Below are 18,367 nucleotides of genomic sequence, written 5' to 3' on the forward strand. Positions count from 1 at the left end.
GTCGATATCTCGAAAGCGAGGTTCGATTCGATCTCGATAAACGTCAAGCGCCAGATGCGGCAGTGACATAACCTATACGCACAGGAAATTTCGCCGCTTTCTCGTATGTATTCTCTTCGTCATTTGTCTCGCCTTATATGGAAAGTCTGTTCGCCTTTTCGCACATGTTAATATATACGGAATTATTTACTTAGGTTCTTGTAGAAAAATGTCAGATCCGCGCATTCGCACGTTAACTATCAAAACCGGAGTGGTGAAACGACTTGCCAAAGAGAAGGTAACGTATGAAACCGAAGCTGCAAAACAGCGGGAGAGGATACAGAAATTGAAAGAACAGGGTGAGGACACTTCATACGCATTGATCGTATAGACTGTTTCGAACATTCTGGGATATTCTTGAGCTTGACTCTCCTTAATATTACTGCTAAATTACGGTTGTATTTCTGAATGTTGAGTCGCAACGTCGACGTAGATTTTTATAATTATTTTTAATATTAATGTACCGTTTGCTTAGGCAAAGATGTCCATGACATAAAAAAGCAGGAGGAAGTTCTCCAAGAATCCCTGATGATGGTGCCGGATTGTCAGAGACGCCTTGCTAAAGCATTTGACGATCTTAAAAAGATTTTGGAAACAGAGCAAGATTTGAAGGATACGGAAACATACGTCGAGGCCGAGAACATATTACGCGACGCAGAGAAGCAGCTCCCCAAAGAAGGGGATGTTCTGTTATGTTAAATTAAACAAACTTCACAAGGAATATTCAGTTAAAATTATTTAACAATTTTTTATCAGCTATATTTTGCATTTACTAATTGATACACCAACGAACGATTAATAACTTTTCCAATATTAGGTACTAAGTAGTTCTAAGTTCCTAAACTCTATAAATACGGTATATTCGTTTATGTCAATGTACAATGTATAGTCAGGGTTCCTCGGAAATTTCTGGAATCAACTATTTTGTACCACATGTGGATCAACGATCCTCGGTAAATGTGGACAACCATGGCTCCATGCATACTTACAATGCCAGCTTTCAAGCTAATTTTAATCCTGTTTATGGGTCGATACACACCTTTAACAATGAATCGTTACCAGTTTTAACCATTGAATTAAGGGAAAACGACGAAGAAGTACTTGAGAAATTTGTAGAAGAAATTGCGTCAACCGATAAGATTTCATATAAGGACAAGAAAGTTTCACAGTTGAAAATTTCAGAAGCCAAAACTGCATTAATTACAACTCATCGATTATGCAACAAACTAAAATCAATTCATTCCAAGCTTAAAGATGGTGAATTATCAGGAACAGAGTGGAAAGAAAAATTAAAAGAATGTAAAGAAATAAAAGGTACAATTTCTGAATTATTGGAGAAATTGAAAGATCCAGAATTCAACGGCAACCTTGTGAAAGCATTAAAGATGCGTAAGAAGAAAAGATTGAGAGAAAAGCGCAAGAGAGCAAAGAACAAAGTTGAGAAAGCATTCATTACTGAACGTAGAGTTCGATTACATACTGAAGCTGATATGTGGATTAAGAATAAACAAGATATAATAGAAAGAGAGAAACAAGAAGATAATATGCGTAAGGATGCGGATATAATCTTGGCTGATGTAAGAGGTAAACGAAATGACGCTAAACGATTCTTGGGGCTGCTACAAGAATTACAAAACTTAAGGAAAGTCAAAGCTAATATTGCTCGCGCAAGAGGGGAACACTTATCTTCGGCAGCTGATGAAACATTCAGTAACATTATAGGTACTTATGGAAATATTGTTTTTATTTTTATTTTCATAGTAAAATATGTTAAACTTACATTCAATTTCTTGTAAATACTTTTACAGTGAGATTGATCGAACAGTGGACAGCTTTGGATAGGGACTATTCTCTTGAAGAGCAAGGTTTGAAATTAATGGTAAAGGCAGACAATGAATTGAAGATTGAGAAGCAAACGAGAAGCACTTTCAAAGAATGGGAACATGCAATTTTTGGAAAGAAATATCCATCATTCGACTTTTCTCAGAAAGATTTGAATGCATTCATTACATTAAGGTTTGGATTCAATATTTACTCACCAATTACCTTATAACATACAATTTCATGTGTAATAAACTTTTGGTGTTCCTTTTAGGAAGGCATGGGATACGTATGTGAGATACGACGGAGAAGGGTCACCGATTCCAGTTGGATGGATAATGCCTGATGTTCCTTCCAGTGCTGCCTGGCAAAAGTACCTCAAATAATAGTGAAAGTTTTGTACCAGTAAGTTAATGTTAGTCACAGCTTAATACACTACACAACTTGTGTTAATAAAGTGAAATGATTATGATACTTTTGAGACAAATTATTGAATATAACCAAGGCGAAATTTTTTTTTCAAATACTTATTTTTAAAAATATGTACACATTTTAGCAAATTTTTCTTAATTTATACTTAGGATAAGATTCTTTTGCGCGGCAATAGAAGGCTCTAAAATTTGAGAATCTATGTCAGTTGCTAGAGTTTCTGTTTCTGCGCCTGCTAACAACATATGCAATGCACCCTGCAATTCTAACAAAGATATCGTCAATTCCTCTTCCTCTTCAAGCTTCCTCGCTAAAAGAGTGAACATTGTACGTGGCTCTGCTCCAAGTTCTTCTAAATTTTCTTCGTAAATATCTAAAACAGAATTTGTATTATTATACCTTTTGCGGGTTAGAATATTTTATTACGTTTGCAATAATTACCCATTAGTATGTTTGCCACATATAATATGACTCTACCAAATTTGAGACTTCCCAGATGTTTTATAATAAACTTAAGTATATTGACAAGTGATTTTCCATTTCTGCCAGCTAAGGCCTGTTTTAAACCATGACGTCTTATTAATTCTTGAAAGACAGCAACTGTGACATGTGGCGTTTTATTCGCTACATAATTCATCATAACGCAGTCTAATGCCTTGGAATATTGGAATTTCCTCAAAAAATGATCATGCTTTCCCATAATTTGTTTAGTTTCGTCATGAATAATTTCGATGGCAGGTGTATGTAAATTAGCACCAGCATGACGATAGGATATTTTTTTAGATCGTGACTTAATATCTTTAACATTTTCCTCCCTCCGTTTAACAGAAATTAAACCATTGACCATTCCGGCTACTATTGTCTCGTCATCGGCCTGTACATAATATTTATTATAATATGATTATACCACTCAGTTGTATATCGGTATTTCTTATTATACCCATTTTACTACTTACACTTATTCCTACGCTGAGAACTCCACTTGGATAGTCCAATGTATGAACAACATTGTATGTGCCCGTATCATAAATTTTAATATGCCGATCTAAAGATCCTGATAATATTCTATGCCCATTTGAAGCTATTCTTAAACACATGATAGTCTTGTGATGATGCGACAATTTAGCTAATAATCTACCACCTGCAAGTGCATCCCATACTTTCACTTCGGTTCCACCTAAAAAAGAAATCTATATAACAATCCATTTTTAATTCAGAATACAATCATACGTATAAGCTTGCATTAAAAGTACCAGCAGACAAAAATATTCCACCAGATGGTAAGAAAAGTAAACTTTCAACAGGAGCTTCATGGTTAACTGTAAAAAGACTCTTGTTGGTCCTGGTGTCATACATTTGAACCGTTTTATCATAACTTCCTGATAAGACAATGTCAGGTGACGCAGGACTGACGGCTCCAGCTCTGATATAATCATTATGTCCCGTGAACGAACATAATTGTTTTTCAGTAGCTATGTCCCATAGAGCTACCGTTTTATCATCGGAGAACGATGTTATTCGAAGTCCATCATTAGTAAAAAAAGTTCGATGAACCGCAGACTCGTGTCCTTGGAAGAGTCTGAGAAGACTGCGGGTATTAACATCGAAAAGTCGAATAACAGCTTCTTCGCCTCCCGCACACAACAACCTTCCATCTCTCCGAAAGGAACCACCATAAGCGGCTTCTTTAAATTTGCTAAGATTCTTTGTAACCAATTTTGTGATCGGATTGTACACCTGCACTCTTACCGAGCAGGTTACAGCAAAAAAGTGAGGTTCAGCTGGCGAAAAGTCAATGTAATCAATCGGTCCAAACTCCTTCACTAACACGGGCGGCTGAATTAAAAAAAGGAAGACACAATTTTAAACTATATCAAGTAAGTTCTCAAATTTAAATCAAACGTCAATAAGAACGTGGTATAGGTTAAGTAGAACGCACGTGGTAACTGTCATGCGAAAGTGCAATGGATAATAATCGCCCCTCGACTAATGGAACGCATACTTTTTACAAAACCACCTACCGTGTATTTCTTCCAGTAAATATTGTCCGGCGTTATTTCCGGTCCGGTTTTTGTAAATATTTTGGCGTTCGTCTTCTTAAACGCCGCCATGATTATTTAAAAAATGCCGTCAACTGTTGGCAACGTTGCCAAGATGCGCAGATAGACGGAAGGGGGCGCGCAGCACATGTCGATAAATGCCGTAATTAATGTCTTCTCAGATATATTCTTTATCAGCTTCTGGACGTATTTTTTCTCGTTACGTCGTGAGGTACCTCGACTTAATGTTCAAGGCCGCCAAGAATTGCGTTTGATATTAAATAAAAAATTACGGGGAGCTATTTAAAAATTAAATACCTCGCGGTTGGCAGCTCTGCTCGCAGCAGGCTGCTTGGGCTGCTGGTTTCAATATGGCGGTCGAAGTTACTCTATACCGTTAGGAGCCCGTTGCTTATCATGTATTTTGTCGACTTATCCTGCGTCCCGTCGCATTTTATCCATTCGCTTTTGCGTCGCACTTTTCGAAGCTTATAAGCGAGGAGGATTAACAAACTTATGGAGTGGGTGTGTGCATAGAAAAGTGCGAGACCGAAGGAAGGACGACTCGCTGGAGCTCGATAGATTTGGCAGCTACCACTCCTTTTATTTGATGGCACCTCCACTATTGTAGCGCTCGATTGGAACGATTCGCAGAATATTTAACATTATATCTGTATATCAATAACTGATGGATATTTTCTTCATCTGAATCTAACCTGGTGCTAAGCGACTGTTTCACCGTGAGACTGATAAGGGTTTGGAACGGTAATAGTTACAAATTGTTTTATTACACATCGAGTCTGTTCGCCGTTGCAAAACAAATCTTGGAGTGCTTTTGCTATTCTTAAAGTGACCGTTGAATAACTTGAATAAGAGGCGATGTGGAGGAGAGACGATACTCTGTAACGACTTGTTAGATAATTGATGCATCTCGAGATTGTGTCAGATCTTAAGTTTTAATTGTTTATATTGTATACAGGGTTTGTTCATGATTGCAAATCAAGTCTAGGAGAGTTCTTACCGTTCGTTAAGAGATTGTTAAGAAATTAAAATATGTAGAAGTCGATTGATTTATTCTTAAAAAGGTGTTTCTTAAGAGACTTGTATGCGTGGGTACGTGAACTTTCCCAAAGTTATTTGAAACATAGCGTGCATTTTTTAATCACTAAATGATTTACACATTTTAATAACGTATGAATATGACAGAAAAAAATGGTATGTATTCAGATGCATGAAAGTACCACTTTCTTCTTAATTGGATGAAATTAAAACAATCATTCACGTATTGATGCCAGCGTATTACCATGTACCACAGGTTCATTCTTAGAAATTGCTTTATTATTAGCTAGGAATAGTCTCTGAGGCAATTTACCTTGCTGTACAACGCCTTTGAATAGATGGGCCTATTACGAGACTGTGAAATTGTACATTAGGAACTGACAATTGAATAATCTGCATGCGTAAGTGACAGTTTATTCCATAGAATAAGTTGTTACGATTCTGAGAGGCTGTAGCTATAAATTTACCTGTAATTTTCAACATCCAGTTTTATTATATATATATACGATTTGAACACATACCGATTAAAGAAATTTGAAAAGTATGGCCGAGACACAAAGAGTAACTATTTATGGACGACATCCACCATGTGCCAGTGCTTCACGTTTGGAAGAACGCCGAGCCAGAAGGTACTTCTTTGTCGATCTCTTTGAATTACTAATCAGATAGTAATTAAAAACCATTAATTACGTTTTTCTGTTAGACTCGCATCAAGGCTTGAAAGAAATCGGAAACCAGATAAGCCAGAGGACTTCGTTTGCTATGAGTCAAGCGACGATGAGGAAGAAACGGTCACTGAAGGAAAACAGTTTTTAAGAACGTCTTTTAATTTTGTTGATTATGTGCGAGCCCGAGAGACTAATACCAAGGAAGTTCGAAAAATCAACCAAGAATATGGTTCACGTCATATATTAACACATGACTTATTCAAAGAATATTCAGTTAGCTTAAATAATATGAACAAAGTATTTTGTTCTCAATGGCTTAGCGATAGGCAAGTTGTTTTCGGAACTAAATGCAATAAGTTAATGGTATATGACGTTGCGACACAGAAGTTAGATCAAATACCTTCCCTTCACGGAAGACAAACAAATCCCGGAGGTAATGCTGTACCTGAACAGCAATGTGGCATTCATTCTGTGCAAATAAATCCTTCCAGGTAATATGTTCGGTACATTATAAAAATATTTTAGAACTCGAATAGGATACTCAATATAATTCAATACTACATTTTAATGTTTGCATAGGACACTACTGTCCACTGGAGCTAGAAACAGCAACGAGATAGCAATATATAGGCTACCGACTTTAGACCCTGTTTGTGTTGGAGAAACTGGTCATAGAGATTGGGTATTCGACATGTGCTGGCTGGATGACGAATTTTTAGTTTCTGGAGCTAGAGATACAAAAATGGCTCTGTGGCGCATTGATAGTGATCTCGTAGAAGCTCCCGACAAAGCAGACATACCGACACACAGGTATATACCATTACGTTAACCTCATTCCAGGTCCATATGAAATTTGGCATTACTGGATGACGTTCAATTTGTCGGATATGCACGTACTGCACGTGATGTATCTAATTTATTTCCAAACAGACTCATTCAGCCAGTCTGCGTGAAGGAATGTCGGTCTGCTCAAAAGGTTCGAGCATTAGCGTTTAACAAAGCTTACAACGAAATCGCAGCATTATCGCTGAACAGTTTTATACATATATGGTCTGCCGAAGCGTTCAAGCAAAAAATATCAAGGAAACTGCCAGCATGCCAAGAGAACGTGTGTTTGGCCATTCAAGATGATGGAGTTTACGCTGTTGGATGTCGTTCGTACACACTTCTCCTGGATGCAAGGACATTGCAACCCATCAAAAAAATTCCATCACGGTTCGTATTTCCGAAGTGGTTGAATCTGATGCAGTAACAAATCAAGGTATGCAGTAATAATCACTGTCGCGTTCAAATATAGGTACAGCGGCTGTGGTATAAGGTCTGCAAGTTTTCAAGGATCAGTTTTGACGATTGGCACTGGTCTTGGAATGTTAATGTTTTATGATGTGAGGGCTCAGAAGTACCTAGAATCATCTATTAATTCCAATCGAACAGTCGTATTAAAGGCTTCCAAAGGTTATGTGGTAAGCATCCCTCGATGCATTGCTGTTATTATTTCTTATCATCGAGAGAATAATTTATGGAAATCTCTCTCTTTTGCTATCAGTTTCCTGACGAAGAGTACATTGATGGCTTTCAAAACGTCAAGTATACCCCAGCCATTTATACGCACTGTTACGATGCATCTGGCACGCGACTATTCACTGCTGGTGGCCCATTACCAGCGAATCTCTATGGAAACTATGCAGGATTATGGCAGTGAATTAAATTCAATTCCTGACACGTGCTCGTCACAGCATTATTACCGTAAGGGATATACTAATACTTTAGAAGACAAAAAGAGACTGGTATTTTATGATGTGAAGAGATCGAAGCCCTGACTTGGCGTGTATAACCTAAGAAGTTAACGCAGTATGTAGGAAAAGGAGTTACAGATCGGTATCGCCTGAATATCGTTCCTATCCTGGTCAGATCTGTCATGAGCCGATCTGCTGTGTTTCTAACCTCTCGACATCAGGTCCGCGGTTAACGTGAGTGATCTTTTAGAAAACGCAATAATCTATTGAAATTTGAATATGTGCGAGTGCCACGGAGTGATACTAAACTTTAAGTTACAATGGTTTTTATGTCGTCATCATGCCTAGTTATACTTCTAGCTAATCATCGTGAAGTTAGGGAAGGTCGAGGACTCGACAGGAATGTGAGCTTTGCTTGTGGACACAAAGCTTAGGCGGTGGGCGCGATGAAACTCTAAGGAAACTGTACAGAATGCGTTTAAATTATTAATCCCGATGGAGCATTTTAGAGATCCGACTGCTTCCAAATGCAATAATCGAGTAATCAACAGGGAAATTAGATGCGAAGGAGGGTCCGTCTTAGCAGAACAATTTTCTACTTATGCGAAATTATGAAACCAGCACAGCGAGGGTTTTAAAATTCAGTGTTAACATTATATGAACAACTTTTAAAACAATTCGTGTTCATCACTTTTTCTTTCTTTCTTTTTTTTTTTTCTTCCTAACGGTGCAAGCTACTTCACTAAATTCGCTCTCCAGTTGAATAGACGATTTTTGTCACCTACTAAAAGATCTGCATTCGATAAATGTACAAAAGTCGTTTACCGCGTGCGTCCAAGGGGGAATAACAGTATCCGTGATCTGTGATTTGTGTAAATGTTTTTCTTGTGTGCAATCAAGAGAATTGTTTTTGTACGACTTCGTGTTTCGATTACTGTAATGGTTGCGAATGACTATGTAACCGGTATGCCAAAAAATGTTTACTGGCACGTCCAATCGTATTCGGCCAATTCGAACACAGGGCTGTAACGTGATTTATTTGTTTTAATTTTCCCTCCGGTGTACTTAAATCTCTTCGATCCTTTTAACTCTGTGCGAAATTTTTCTCCAATTTTTTGAGTGTCCGTATGGCTTCTCTTCCGACATTATCAATGTTGCTGTTTGTTATCATCAGTTTCGAACGAATGTGTTCGACTGGGACAATGTTCGGGTCGAGTTGCATGTCTGTGACCGGAGTGAATTACATCCTCTTAAGACATTACCACGGTTCCGATGTTAATCATTGTTTTAATCGTATCAGTTAATTTTTTACGTCGTACGTTGAATTCTCTAGGGAAACTGCGATCCTGTCGTTTTAACGTGTTAACGTTCAAACTGCTGCCATCTTCCCGACGAAAATGTATCGCGATAACGGCGGATCAGCTGATATTTTAAAACGCATTTAGAATCATGTAAATACAATGTATCGGTACGCATCACATTAGTTTGTAAGCGTTATCACGTCCACGAGGCAACTACGGATATCGGACAGGAAGTCTCTTGCAACGTTCCATCTTTTTTTCTTTTTCCTTGCCACGATTGTCCTTTAACATAGGCTCACAACAATACTGCCAGAGGGTGTAATCGTCTGACACACGCGATAATGTTCCGTGCACTCTTTATCTACCATTGACATTACTAGACATACGACTACCGAGCAATCTATTTCTTTTTTTTCTTAACTTCGAATATATACATATATATGTACACAGGTTGTCCGACTTATATTCACGTGCGTCGGCCCGACGACATTTTTCTCGCAAAGGTGGCAGAGTTTGTAAAGGCGAAAGCAGGAATGAATTTTCTTTCAGCGACCTTCGATCGAATTAGGCGCCCCTCTGCCCTAAACCGTAAACGCGTTATTTATATCGAAAAAGCCGCGATGCAGTTCGGGCAGCGAAGCATGCATAATTATAGCGTTATAACTTTGTATGTGCGACTGCATGTTTATGTAAATAAATTCCATGCAATGGTATTCATAACGAGGAACGAACAAAAAACGGATACGACGGCGTTCGATCATTCGAAGATCCCAGTCCACCCTTCGGTTCATTTTTACAAATAATTTATTCGTAATATATATATGTATATATTTATATATATTTATGGGTACAATGGCAGGTTGTGCCTGTAATTCTCCGCGTATCACGACGAACGGTGTAGACTGTGTATAAAATGTGTGACGTGAAAGACTGATCAGGTTACGAGTGCGGATTTTTTACCGAAGAGGGAAGAAAATAAGAAAAGAGGTACACAGAACATTCCACCGAGCTGAGTGTCGAGGGATTCGTTAAGAACCCTTTGTGAATGGAAAGGGAAACTGATATGCCACGGTTTGATAAAGAGTGATATGTACCAGTGATGAGTGCGGACGCGTCGACCCCCAGAAAATCGAAGGTGTACAGTGGAGGACATCGATGCCATCTCTTCGTACATTCGCAATGCCATATCTGCAGGGAAGGCATTCACGTCCTCCGATGTACATAAGCCGAGGTCGATCCCGAAACGATATCATTGATTGCTTAATTCGTCACTCGATCGACGACACGAGGTTCCTGGACTCCGCCTTGGGGATCACAATGACTCGAAGGTGCGATCGCATCTCCTCTTCGGTGTACAGCCCGATTGATAACGATTATCAGAGTATTCCCGCGGTTATTGCCGCCCCGCTCTGGCGTATAAATAAGAGGATGGAAATAAATTATGAATTATAATAAATACGAGCGCGACCGAGAGTGGTCGATCGCTGGATCCCCGGGTTCCGCGACCGTCCTGGAGGTAGGAAACGCATTAACGACTAAGGGCACCCCTTCGGGAGCGCCCAGATCCTCTCCTTGGAGAGAGTCCCTCGGGAGTCAGAGATGACCGGCGTCCAGCGCCTTGTTGACGTCGCCGACCAGGAGGCCGAGGGTGGCTCGATGCTCCGAGTCCTGCCCGAAGACCGAGTCCAGGAAGTCCGGGTGGCACAGGAAGTCGAAGACCTGGTCGCACCGGTCCTGCGACTTGTCCGTGAGGTGGGGTTTTATCAGGAGCCTCACCGCCGTTCTGCACCTTTCCAGGGACCTGGTTAAGTACGCCTTGTCGAAGCTGAACTCCAGCTCGTAGAAGGACACCACCGCCATCGCCACGGCCCTGAGGGCCGTCCTGATCTCCGCCAACTTCGCCTCGTCCATTGGTCCCAGTTGCTGATTCCGCTGCAGAAGTCCTATCTACGAGTTGAGGTGGACACGTGAAAGGCGAATTAAAAGGATGTCCGGTATGTTCCATAGATACGGTTGAGCCTTAACCGGCACCCTGGAGTACCTTGATCGACAACTTAACGATGTTCTTCAGGACCTTCTCCGGCTGCTTCTTGTCCAGCGTGGGATTGGCTCTAGCCGCCTTGTCCATCAATTTGTACAGATTGTCCAAGAGGGAAGTCGTAGCGTCATCGATCAGCAGCGACCTCCCAGCTCCGCTGGAGACTACGCGTCCCAGCAACTTCTTCTGGGCTCGCAGACCCAAATCTCGAGCTCGACTTCCCGTGCCCCCCACGGGACAGGCTCCGCCACCTGTAGCCGCCGACTGCATCACTGTCAAAATACGACGTGGTTATTAAACAAAGTGTTTTAACAAGACGATGCTCTCGACAATGGGCACCGAGTTCTGGAAACAATGCACTCGGCAGAAGTGATAAAGCTCGCGGTCGACCGCAATCGCGGTGATAAGCGATTCGGCCGAGCAAACGTGGAGGCGATGCTCATCACTCGGTAGAATTTTAGTTTCCGCCCGAGTCGAAATTTTAGTCCTACAAGAACCTAAGTCGAATAGTTTTCAATCTTATACTTAGTATGGTAAAGTATTCTTAACTCAGGCCTGCAAGGGAAATACATAAATACCTCCTACTTTTAATGTCTGAAATAGGATATTAATTATATAGAAGTCCTTCCATATATTTTCTAAAAACTTATTCCGAGGTTCTAGGTAGGATAAAAATTCCGACTCGGGTGGGGTCCTCGTGGTAGTAATTACGATCAATCATGACCGGCAATCCTGGACTTACCATCGAACATCGGTACGGCTCCTCTTCCGGAACGACAATGGAATTCGGAAAAACGAAATAAAGGCGCTGCGCCGGGCCCGAACTCAGGCGAAACCAAGGAAGCGAACTAAACGGAGAACGAAAACGGAATAAGAAAAACATGAAGTATGTATGAAAACATAAAATAATACCTGAATTAAGTGAAAGGGAGAAACGGTTGGGTAACGACCACGTGGGGGAATTTCATGCCGTAGGTCTCGAGGATGACTTTCGGGACCAGGAAGACGGTGGGCCGAAGTTGGAGGGATCGCTTATTCGGCTCGACTCGTACCTTGATTGCAGTCGGTCACGGCCACGAGATGGTAGAGAAGCCAGCTCTGTAACTCCATCACAGCCGTGCCCCACGCCACCTGCGAAACAGGTGAACACGTATACACGGGAATATGCAAATGAGAGGGATCGCGCGGTTTCACCTACGCGAGAGGACGTACTCGACGAAAACGCAATGTCCTGGTATTCGTGTCTCGAGGATATAACAGCATACCAAGGTAAGCCGTAGCCGTTGGCAGTCGGATCGATTTGTAAGGAGCGTCAAGGCGAGTCGGAGGCCTCTCGTTCCTCCAATACATTATCCTGCCATAAGCTCCGAAATCCCCCGAGTTTCCCTCCTCTCAGGATTGAGGAATTCTCGCCAAGGATCCAGAGTTCACGGGGGCGAATGAGTTATGCGCCAAATATAACTATATCTGGCGCGTACAAACCTCCTTTTATCATTTACAGAAAGTGGAGGAGGAAAAAAAGGTCGCAAAATTCCAGCTTTTTGCGGGTGAAAATCATGTTAATTAATCGAGATCAGGACTCATCGCAGAATCGACGATTTCTCGTAAAGGATCCAGAATTTGCGTGCGCCAAAAGACACGGCTGAGTTTCGCGACAAATACATATCATAAGGTATGCTAAGAAACGATCATCGAGCGTTCGCGAGAGATCCGGGGCACTTTCAGACCTCCTTTTATTTATTTATATAACAGTAGAGGAAGGAAAAAGTCGAAAAAAGTCCTGCAGTGGGCGAGAGCACCTAATGTCGTTCGAGCTCCTCGCGGGCGCATCATTAGGGAATTACGCTCATTAACCGAGATCAGGGAGCACGATCTCGTTCCCGGCTCGATGTCGCACTTTCCCACGGGCGATGCCACCGCGCCGTTGCAACTAGGCGAAAAGGGAAAGGGAAAATATCGGAACTTTCCGACTCCGTCCCAAGTGTAAGTGAATTTCGACTCGGGGCGAACTCGAAAGGGGGACGAGTCCTCTCGTCCCGTAAAGGTGTCTCGCTCCTCGTCGTCGGTTTCTTCTAATTCATCGCGATGCAGCTGTCGACCGACAGCTGCGAGGAACCGGCAGGAGCCCCTCGTTATAATTGTACAGTTTCCCCGAGGAAACATCGCCATCTGCTCTGCTCTGCTCCCGAGAGGTCGTACGTAAATTTAGGCGCCGATCCTCCGACAAGGAGTACGTCGACTCGACGCCCTTCCTCGTTAATCCCTTCGAAATGAGGATTAATCCGGGGAATCGCTCCCCTACGTCGCGTGGATCCATTAAAGTCAATCTTTTAGACCCCTTAACCCGTTAACACTCAATTGTTCCTCGTTGTCGCGGCACCTACGATTTTATTCCGCTCCTACCACCGCGCGACTCCGACTTTCTTGCACCTGCAACCGCGGCTTCGCTTATCGATATCGCGATATTAATTCGACCGATCGATGCATCGTCCCATGATCGATCGAACTGAGACATTAAATTCAATTCTCGATACCCGCTATCCCGTTGATATTCAATTTTGACCCATTGTCGCGACACCTCCGATTAAATTAATCCATTTCATGTACTCGCTCAAGATCGACCCGTAAAACGTATACGCGACTTGGCAGTCGTGCACTTTCGATTTTCAAGCCGCAGCCCGCAATCAAGAGCTAGCCGACAGTGACTCCATTCATGAAGCCAGCCGTTTCCCCCCGTACGCCTTCGCGTTAATTTCCCGTCGGTTGGGCATAATTTTTTTTTCTTTTTTTCCCCCTTTTTTTCGTCAAAGCCTCTCCTTTTTTAATCCACCCAGGAATAGCCGGCCTCGCCTCGGTGACGGTATTGGGGAAAAGTTGCGCCGGTGAAACTCGCTCGCCGGGAAGAATTTCACGCCGCGACCGATATCGATTGGCCAATAGAGTGTATGCCATCGGCACAAAGTCCTGCAGGGCACCTGTGCCCGTCCTAGAAACAACTCCTTTTCGCCGGGATAAATCGGTACACCCGTCAAAGGTCTATCGCGAGGCGCACTGCAGCCGAATGCACCTGACCCGAAGGGAGTCTCTCCAATAAACACATTAAAAAAAAATTTCTCAACCGAAACAAATATACATAGCTGTCCGAATCGTATACAATTGCAAGGAACGATTACTTAGTGGAGAGAAAAAAAAAATGATATCATTGGTTTAAAGGAATTTCCTTCACTCTTCCTGACATTTCCTTGGACGCGCTTCATCGCAGGAATTTGTCGTAGCGGTGCATATTACTTCGTGTCAATCGTTTTATTTTCTCAGTGCGGTTTCCATCAGTTCCTTGTTTATCCTCTAACTCGTATCTTTTTTTCCTCCTTCCAGAAATAGTCCCGGCCAAGATATATCTCGCCAGGTGAAACTCGTTTGCCGCGGTGAAAATCTCCCATCAGCCGTCGATCGATTCGCACAACCGGAGCGTGAGATCGCCGCAAAGTCGGCCGACGGGGGGTTACCTGGAATCCGCGGTTTATAATAATTCACGTGATAAGCAGTGCCCCCGTACTTACTGGCACGCGAGCCACCGTGTAGTAGAATAATCATCCCTGCGTTTGCATTTTACTTCGAGTAAATAGTTGCATGCATGCACCTACGGGACCGACCCCGGCGGGGGTGTAAAAGTAAACCGTTTGTTACATGAAAATTTTCCTAATGATTTTATTTTTCTTAAACCTTGCAGCGACAGGGTCGTTGCGGGAATTTCGATGATTTTTATGTTAACGAAGTTTAAGGTAAAATTCAATTTAAAAAATATATAGTTTATCCTCCACCGCCGATGTGTTAGGTCGATGCATAATTAATACGCTGTTAGGCAATTAAGAAATGTCAAAGTATAAGAGTAATTATGCATCCATCTATTATGATAGGAAGGCATTCATGTCTGCCATTGTATGCTCCGTACAATGCCGAGTAGGTACCTATGCCTGCACGTAATTTCAAGCAGCGAGTTCTACTATGCTTATACGCTGCACGTGTGTGTATACGTGTAAGAGGCATCGAGGCGCATCGTGCGCGCATATATATATATATGTATATGTATACACGCGACACACCGTTTCCGGTTGGTGATGAGCGAATGGGCCAATTAAGTGGGTGCGTGTACGCATAATGTCCTTAATAAAATCATGGGACTTCGGACTCGCGCTGATCTTGTCATCGGAAAGAAAAAAAGGTCTGGAGAAAACTCCGAAATCCTGGAATTAAATGGGGAAACAATCGAGCTCGATATTCGCGGGTATTTCCAGAGAGGATTTCTTTTTTTTTTTGCGGGGGGGAGCGACTCGCTTTCTCCGATTTCGTGGCCTTCGCCAACCAGTGTCGATTTGAATTTCAAACGCGTACTAACCTCGGTCGCGGTTCGGGTCGCGAGGGCGACCCAGCTTCTAGGATAAGATTCGGCTCCGCTTGCGGGATTAAAATCCGCTCGTTGACTGGGCACGCGCACGCTTTCAGGAAGTCATGTCGCCTGTTGGTGATCCGGGTGGCCGTGATGACGATCGTCACGAATCGCAGCGATGAGACGGACCTCGGGCGCGGGAAAATCGCGAACCTCGCGCTATGCGTCGACCGCCTCCGACGAAGGGCGGACGTCGTCTGTTGTGACCTGCGAACCCTCCCTGGTTACCATGGGACCGCCTCCGAGTGGTGGGGGTAATCCGACGACCCCGACCCGTCTCCCTAGAGTCCAGTGCGCGTCCAGATCGGTTCAGACCGTCCAGCGTTATGCGGTGTTTTGAGGTTAGGGAACTGGAATGAAAGGAAATTCCAAATCTCGCAAATCCAACATCTTCGCGGAAATTAATGATCTTTCCTAGGTGGCTGCAAAACGTTGAGAATTTAATTTGATCGAATTAGGAATTCCTGGTTCGAGGTAAAGAGAAAGGAATGAGAAGGGACGCGATGCAAGGGCAAGGATTCGTCTTACTTAAGATAAATCTTGCGCGGATCGTTAACCTCTGAATGTGATGAAACTTGCGGGGGAGTTTAACCTCGTTGGAGTTGTAAATGGATCGGTGGAAGGTCGACCCGAGTGATATTTTATTCAGACACCTGTTGCTTGGATTCTATAACACGAAGAGTGTATTTCCTTTTAGAAATTATTCTTACAGTTTGCACGGGAGTCTGCCCTTACAGCAGGGAGTGTTCGTTCCCATGGATCGTGACAAACATGATAACAAGTTTGAAAAAATTGTGTTGTAAATGATCAATTAAGCTTCTTCAAAATCATATAAAATACTGGATGTTTGGGAAAGTAAGCCAGAGGTAATTGACTCTTGTAGAATGGCTGCTTTTTGATTGTACGAGTAACGCTTTGCACGTAATTGTACGGTGTAGTTAATTGCATAGGCTCAAAAAATCCAGTTCATGTGCGCTTGATATGAGTTATAAAAATTAATGTCGCTAATTATGGAAATCATTCGTTCCTCCACCTTTTGTGAATGTCTCGTAATTGGGCGTATGCTCTCTGAGATATATTCAAAGCAGCGTACATTTCTTGTAGCCCTGGCTCTCCTATAAGACTCAACCCGCATAAACCTGTACAGAGAAAATCTATGATCATATGTTGTGGAAAAAAAATTAATTAATTAGATAAATTGAGTACGTTGTTAACACTTGCCCAAGTAAGTGTGCATAGGATCTGGTTCTGCGAACTTGAACTTGCTAAATCCTCCCGTCGAAGTATCCTGAGTGTCTAACAGAAACGTCCTATTTTTTTCCGAATCTGATAACTCGCCAACACCAAGAAGCCGCAAGGTAGCTCCGATCCAAAAACTATAACAAGTGTCTGATGGTTTACCAGGCCTTCCATGGAAACCGTCATCTTGCCTCATAAGGCACCAATACCTCAACCTATTCAAGCGTTCGTTGCACAAAATATTGTCTAGCTCGTTCATAAGAAACAAACTTGCTACGGCACAAAATGTAGATCCTCCATGAGATTCTAATCCTGGACCTTGACCAATTCCACCATCGTAAGACTGCAACAAATATCACATCCCATTGAAATAAATATTCTACTGATTACATTCTTTGAGTAACATCGACTAACGATGTATCATAAAAAAATGTATACTCACAATGCTTTGTACAATATAATTAATAGCCGCTGGCTTATTAATTCCCGACCAATCGTCCAAAATTGCTGATACACAACAAGCACAATATAAAAATCTCATGTCGCTCTCGTAACCAGCTACTACAGCAGTGAAAGATCCATCAGGATTCTGACACGCCTGAATTCCTTCTATAATAGATTTTCTATTGACTCGACGTAAATCATCCCCTAAGACTAATAGAGTAGCTAAGCCAGTATATGTCATAGCCAAGTGGCCACATTGGTACTCCGCAACTTCCTTGGGCAAAGTCGTGGATGACTGAAACCCCGATCTTGGACCTGCATCTTCGATTTGAAGCCTATAAATCCATTCTATAGCTTCGATCTTCCGATCGGGACTGAGATCGTCGAGAGCATCGAGCATATCCAGTCCAGATATGGCGAAAAATGCAAACATCAGTCTTGTGAAATCGAAGGAAGCCAATTGACCGGGCACCATATGCAGGAACCTTTGGAAATATTTGGCATGCTGTTTTTTTACCAGTTCGATAGGCATTTCTACAGACATGTGTCCTCAGGTATTGTACGAAGAGTCCTTTCCTTAAAAATCCTTGTGCGAAGTACATGGAACTCTCACGAGCACATACCTAAGTATATGCCCTCTGGATAATCAGGTATATAGTGTCCTGATATACATCTGATTACCGTAATTATCAACTGTCAACTAATTGTGACCGGTGCACATTCATCAAAGTTGTCACGTTTGATCAACGCATTGCGCTCTTCTTGAAAATGTTTCCATTAGACAACACTGAATTCTGAAAACCACAACGAATCTGCTCGTTCCCTTCGTATTGAATCTTTTGACCAGATAATACTTTTAAATACGCTGAATCTCGTCATTACCGTTAATACTTGATCAACTCCCTGCCTCTAGAAAATAGTTTGCAAATGACGAAAAACCTGTCGCACATACAAATAGGAGACACTGTATCAAGTATCCTTGTACACATCAAATTTTGCGAAGACACGAGTGCCATCTAACATTTTTCTTGTTATTTATGCCATTACCGTCAGCCGATAAAGATAAGAAAACAAAAATCAATTTATTGAAAATAACTGTTCATGATT

The 18,367-nt window shown here is 42.0% G+C and overlaps 6 protein-coding genes across 11 annotated transcripts; 3 read left to right on the forward strand and 3 right to left on the reverse strand.

Moving 5' to 3' along the window:
• LOC105700486 (tubulin-specific chaperone A) lies at window positions 1-754 on the forward strand. Of its 2 annotated transcripts, XM_012426339.2 has the most exons (3): window positions 1-103; window positions 195-338; window positions 515-754. In XM_012426339.2, the coding sequence occupies exons 2-3, from the start codon at window positions 209-211 to the stop codon at window positions 736-738; spliced, it is 354 nt and encodes a 117-aa protein (XP_012281762.1). In that variant the 5' UTR covers window positions 1-103; window positions 195-208; the 3' UTR covers window positions 739-754. The 2 variants fall into 2 exon arrangements, with proteins under 2 accessions (XP_012281762.1, XP_012281763.1); XM_012426340.2 differs by lacking the exon at window positions 1-103 and having other exon boundaries at window positions 112-338.
• Window positions 755-890: 136 nt separating this feature from the next.
• LOC105700483 (programmed cell death protein 7) lies at window positions 891-2,334 on the forward strand. Its single transcript, XM_012426334.1, has 3 exons — window positions 891-1,761; window positions 1,848-2,055; window positions 2,135-2,334. The coding sequence occupies exons 1-3, from the start codon at window positions 921-923 to the stop codon at window positions 2,244-2,246; spliced, it is 1,161 nt and encodes a 386-aa protein (XP_012281757.1). The 5' UTR covers window positions 891-920; the 3' UTR covers window positions 2,247-2,334.
• A 48-nt stretch (window positions 2,335-2,382) lies between these two features.
• LOC105700480 (U3 small nucleolar RNA-associated protein 15 homolog) lies at window positions 2,383-4,590 on the reverse strand. Its single transcript, XM_012426326.2, has 5 exons — window positions 4,311-4,590; window positions 3,543-4,125; window positions 3,246-3,466; window positions 2,731-3,163; window positions 2,383-2,662 (listed from the first exon to the last, which is right to left on the reverse strand). The coding sequence occupies exons 1-5, from the start codon at window positions 4,398-4,400 to the stop codon at window positions 2,427-2,429; spliced, it is 1,563 nt and encodes a 520-aa protein (XP_012281749.1). The 5' UTR covers window positions 4,401-4,590; the 3' UTR covers window positions 2,383-2,426.
• Window positions 4,591-4,683: 93 nt separating this feature from the next.
• LOC105700481 (DDB1- and CUL4-associated factor 12) lies at window positions 4,684-9,805 on the forward strand. Of its 2 annotated transcripts, none has more exons than XM_012426328.2 (7): window positions 4,684-5,788; window positions 5,875-6,016; window positions 6,091-6,546; window positions 6,635-6,865; window positions 6,986-7,270; window positions 7,353-7,518; window positions 7,602-9,805. In XM_012426328.2, exons 2-7 carry the CDS (start codon window positions 5,931-5,933, stop codon window positions 7,755-7,757), a joined length of 1,380 nt encoding a protein of 459 aa, XP_012281751.1. In that variant the 5' UTR covers window positions 4,684-5,788; window positions 5,875-5,930; the 3' UTR covers window positions 7,758-9,805. The 2 variants fall into 2 exon arrangements, with proteins under 2 accessions (XP_012281751.1, XP_012281752.1); XM_012426329.2 differs by having other exon boundaries at window positions 4,685-5,093; window positions 5,674-6,016.
• A 73-nt stretch (window positions 9,806-9,878) lies between these two features.
• On the reverse strand, window positions 9,879-15,833 carry LOC105700485 (tumor necrosis factor alpha-induced protein 8-like protein). Of its 3 annotated transcripts, none has more exons than XM_012426338.2 (5): window positions 15,527-15,826; window positions 12,183-12,261; window positions 11,873-11,978; window positions 11,134-11,402; window positions 9,879-11,039 (listed from the first exon to the last, which is right to left on the reverse strand). In XM_012426338.2, exons 3-5 carry the CDS (start codon window positions 11,880-11,882, stop codon window positions 10,686-10,688), a joined length of 633 nt encoding a protein of 210 aa, XP_012281761.1. In that variant the 5' UTR covers window positions 11,883-11,978; window positions 12,183-12,261; window positions 15,527-15,826; the 3' UTR covers window positions 9,879-10,685. The 3 variants fall into 3 exon arrangements, with proteins under 3 accessions (XP_012281761.1, XP_012281760.1, XP_012281759.1); XM_012426337.2 differs by having other exon boundaries at window positions 12,043-12,261; XM_012426336.1 differs by lacking the exon at window positions 11,873-11,978 and having other exon boundaries at window positions 15,527-15,833.
• A 404-nt stretch (window positions 15,834-16,237) lies between these two features.
• Window positions 16,238-18,227, reverse strand: LOC105700456 (geranylgeranyl transferase type-1 subunit beta). 2 transcript variants are annotated; one of them, XM_012426289.1, is made up of 4 exons: window positions 17,259-18,227; window positions 17,026-17,159; window positions 16,799-16,953; window positions 16,238-16,716 (listed from the first exon to the last, which is right to left on the reverse strand). In XM_012426289.1, the coding sequence occupies exons 1-4, from the start codon at window positions 17,802-17,804 to the stop codon at window positions 16,595-16,597; spliced, it is 957 nt and encodes a 318-aa protein (XP_012281712.1). In that variant the 5' UTR covers window positions 17,805-18,227; the 3' UTR covers window positions 16,238-16,594. The 2 variants fall into 2 exon arrangements, with proteins under 2 accessions (XP_012281712.1, XP_012281711.1); XM_012426288.1 differs by having other exon boundaries at window positions 16,799-17,159.
• Window positions 18,228-18,367: the final 140 nt, after the last annotated feature.

This window comes from Orussus abietinus, unplaced genomic scaffold, assembly GCF_000612105.2.
Source record: "Orussus abietinus isolate OABI.00-Male unplaced genomic scaffold, Oabi_2.0 scaffold2, whole genome shotgun sequence".
NCBI lineage: Eukaryota > Metazoa > Arthropoda > Insecta > Hymenoptera > Orussidae > Orussus > Orussus abietinus.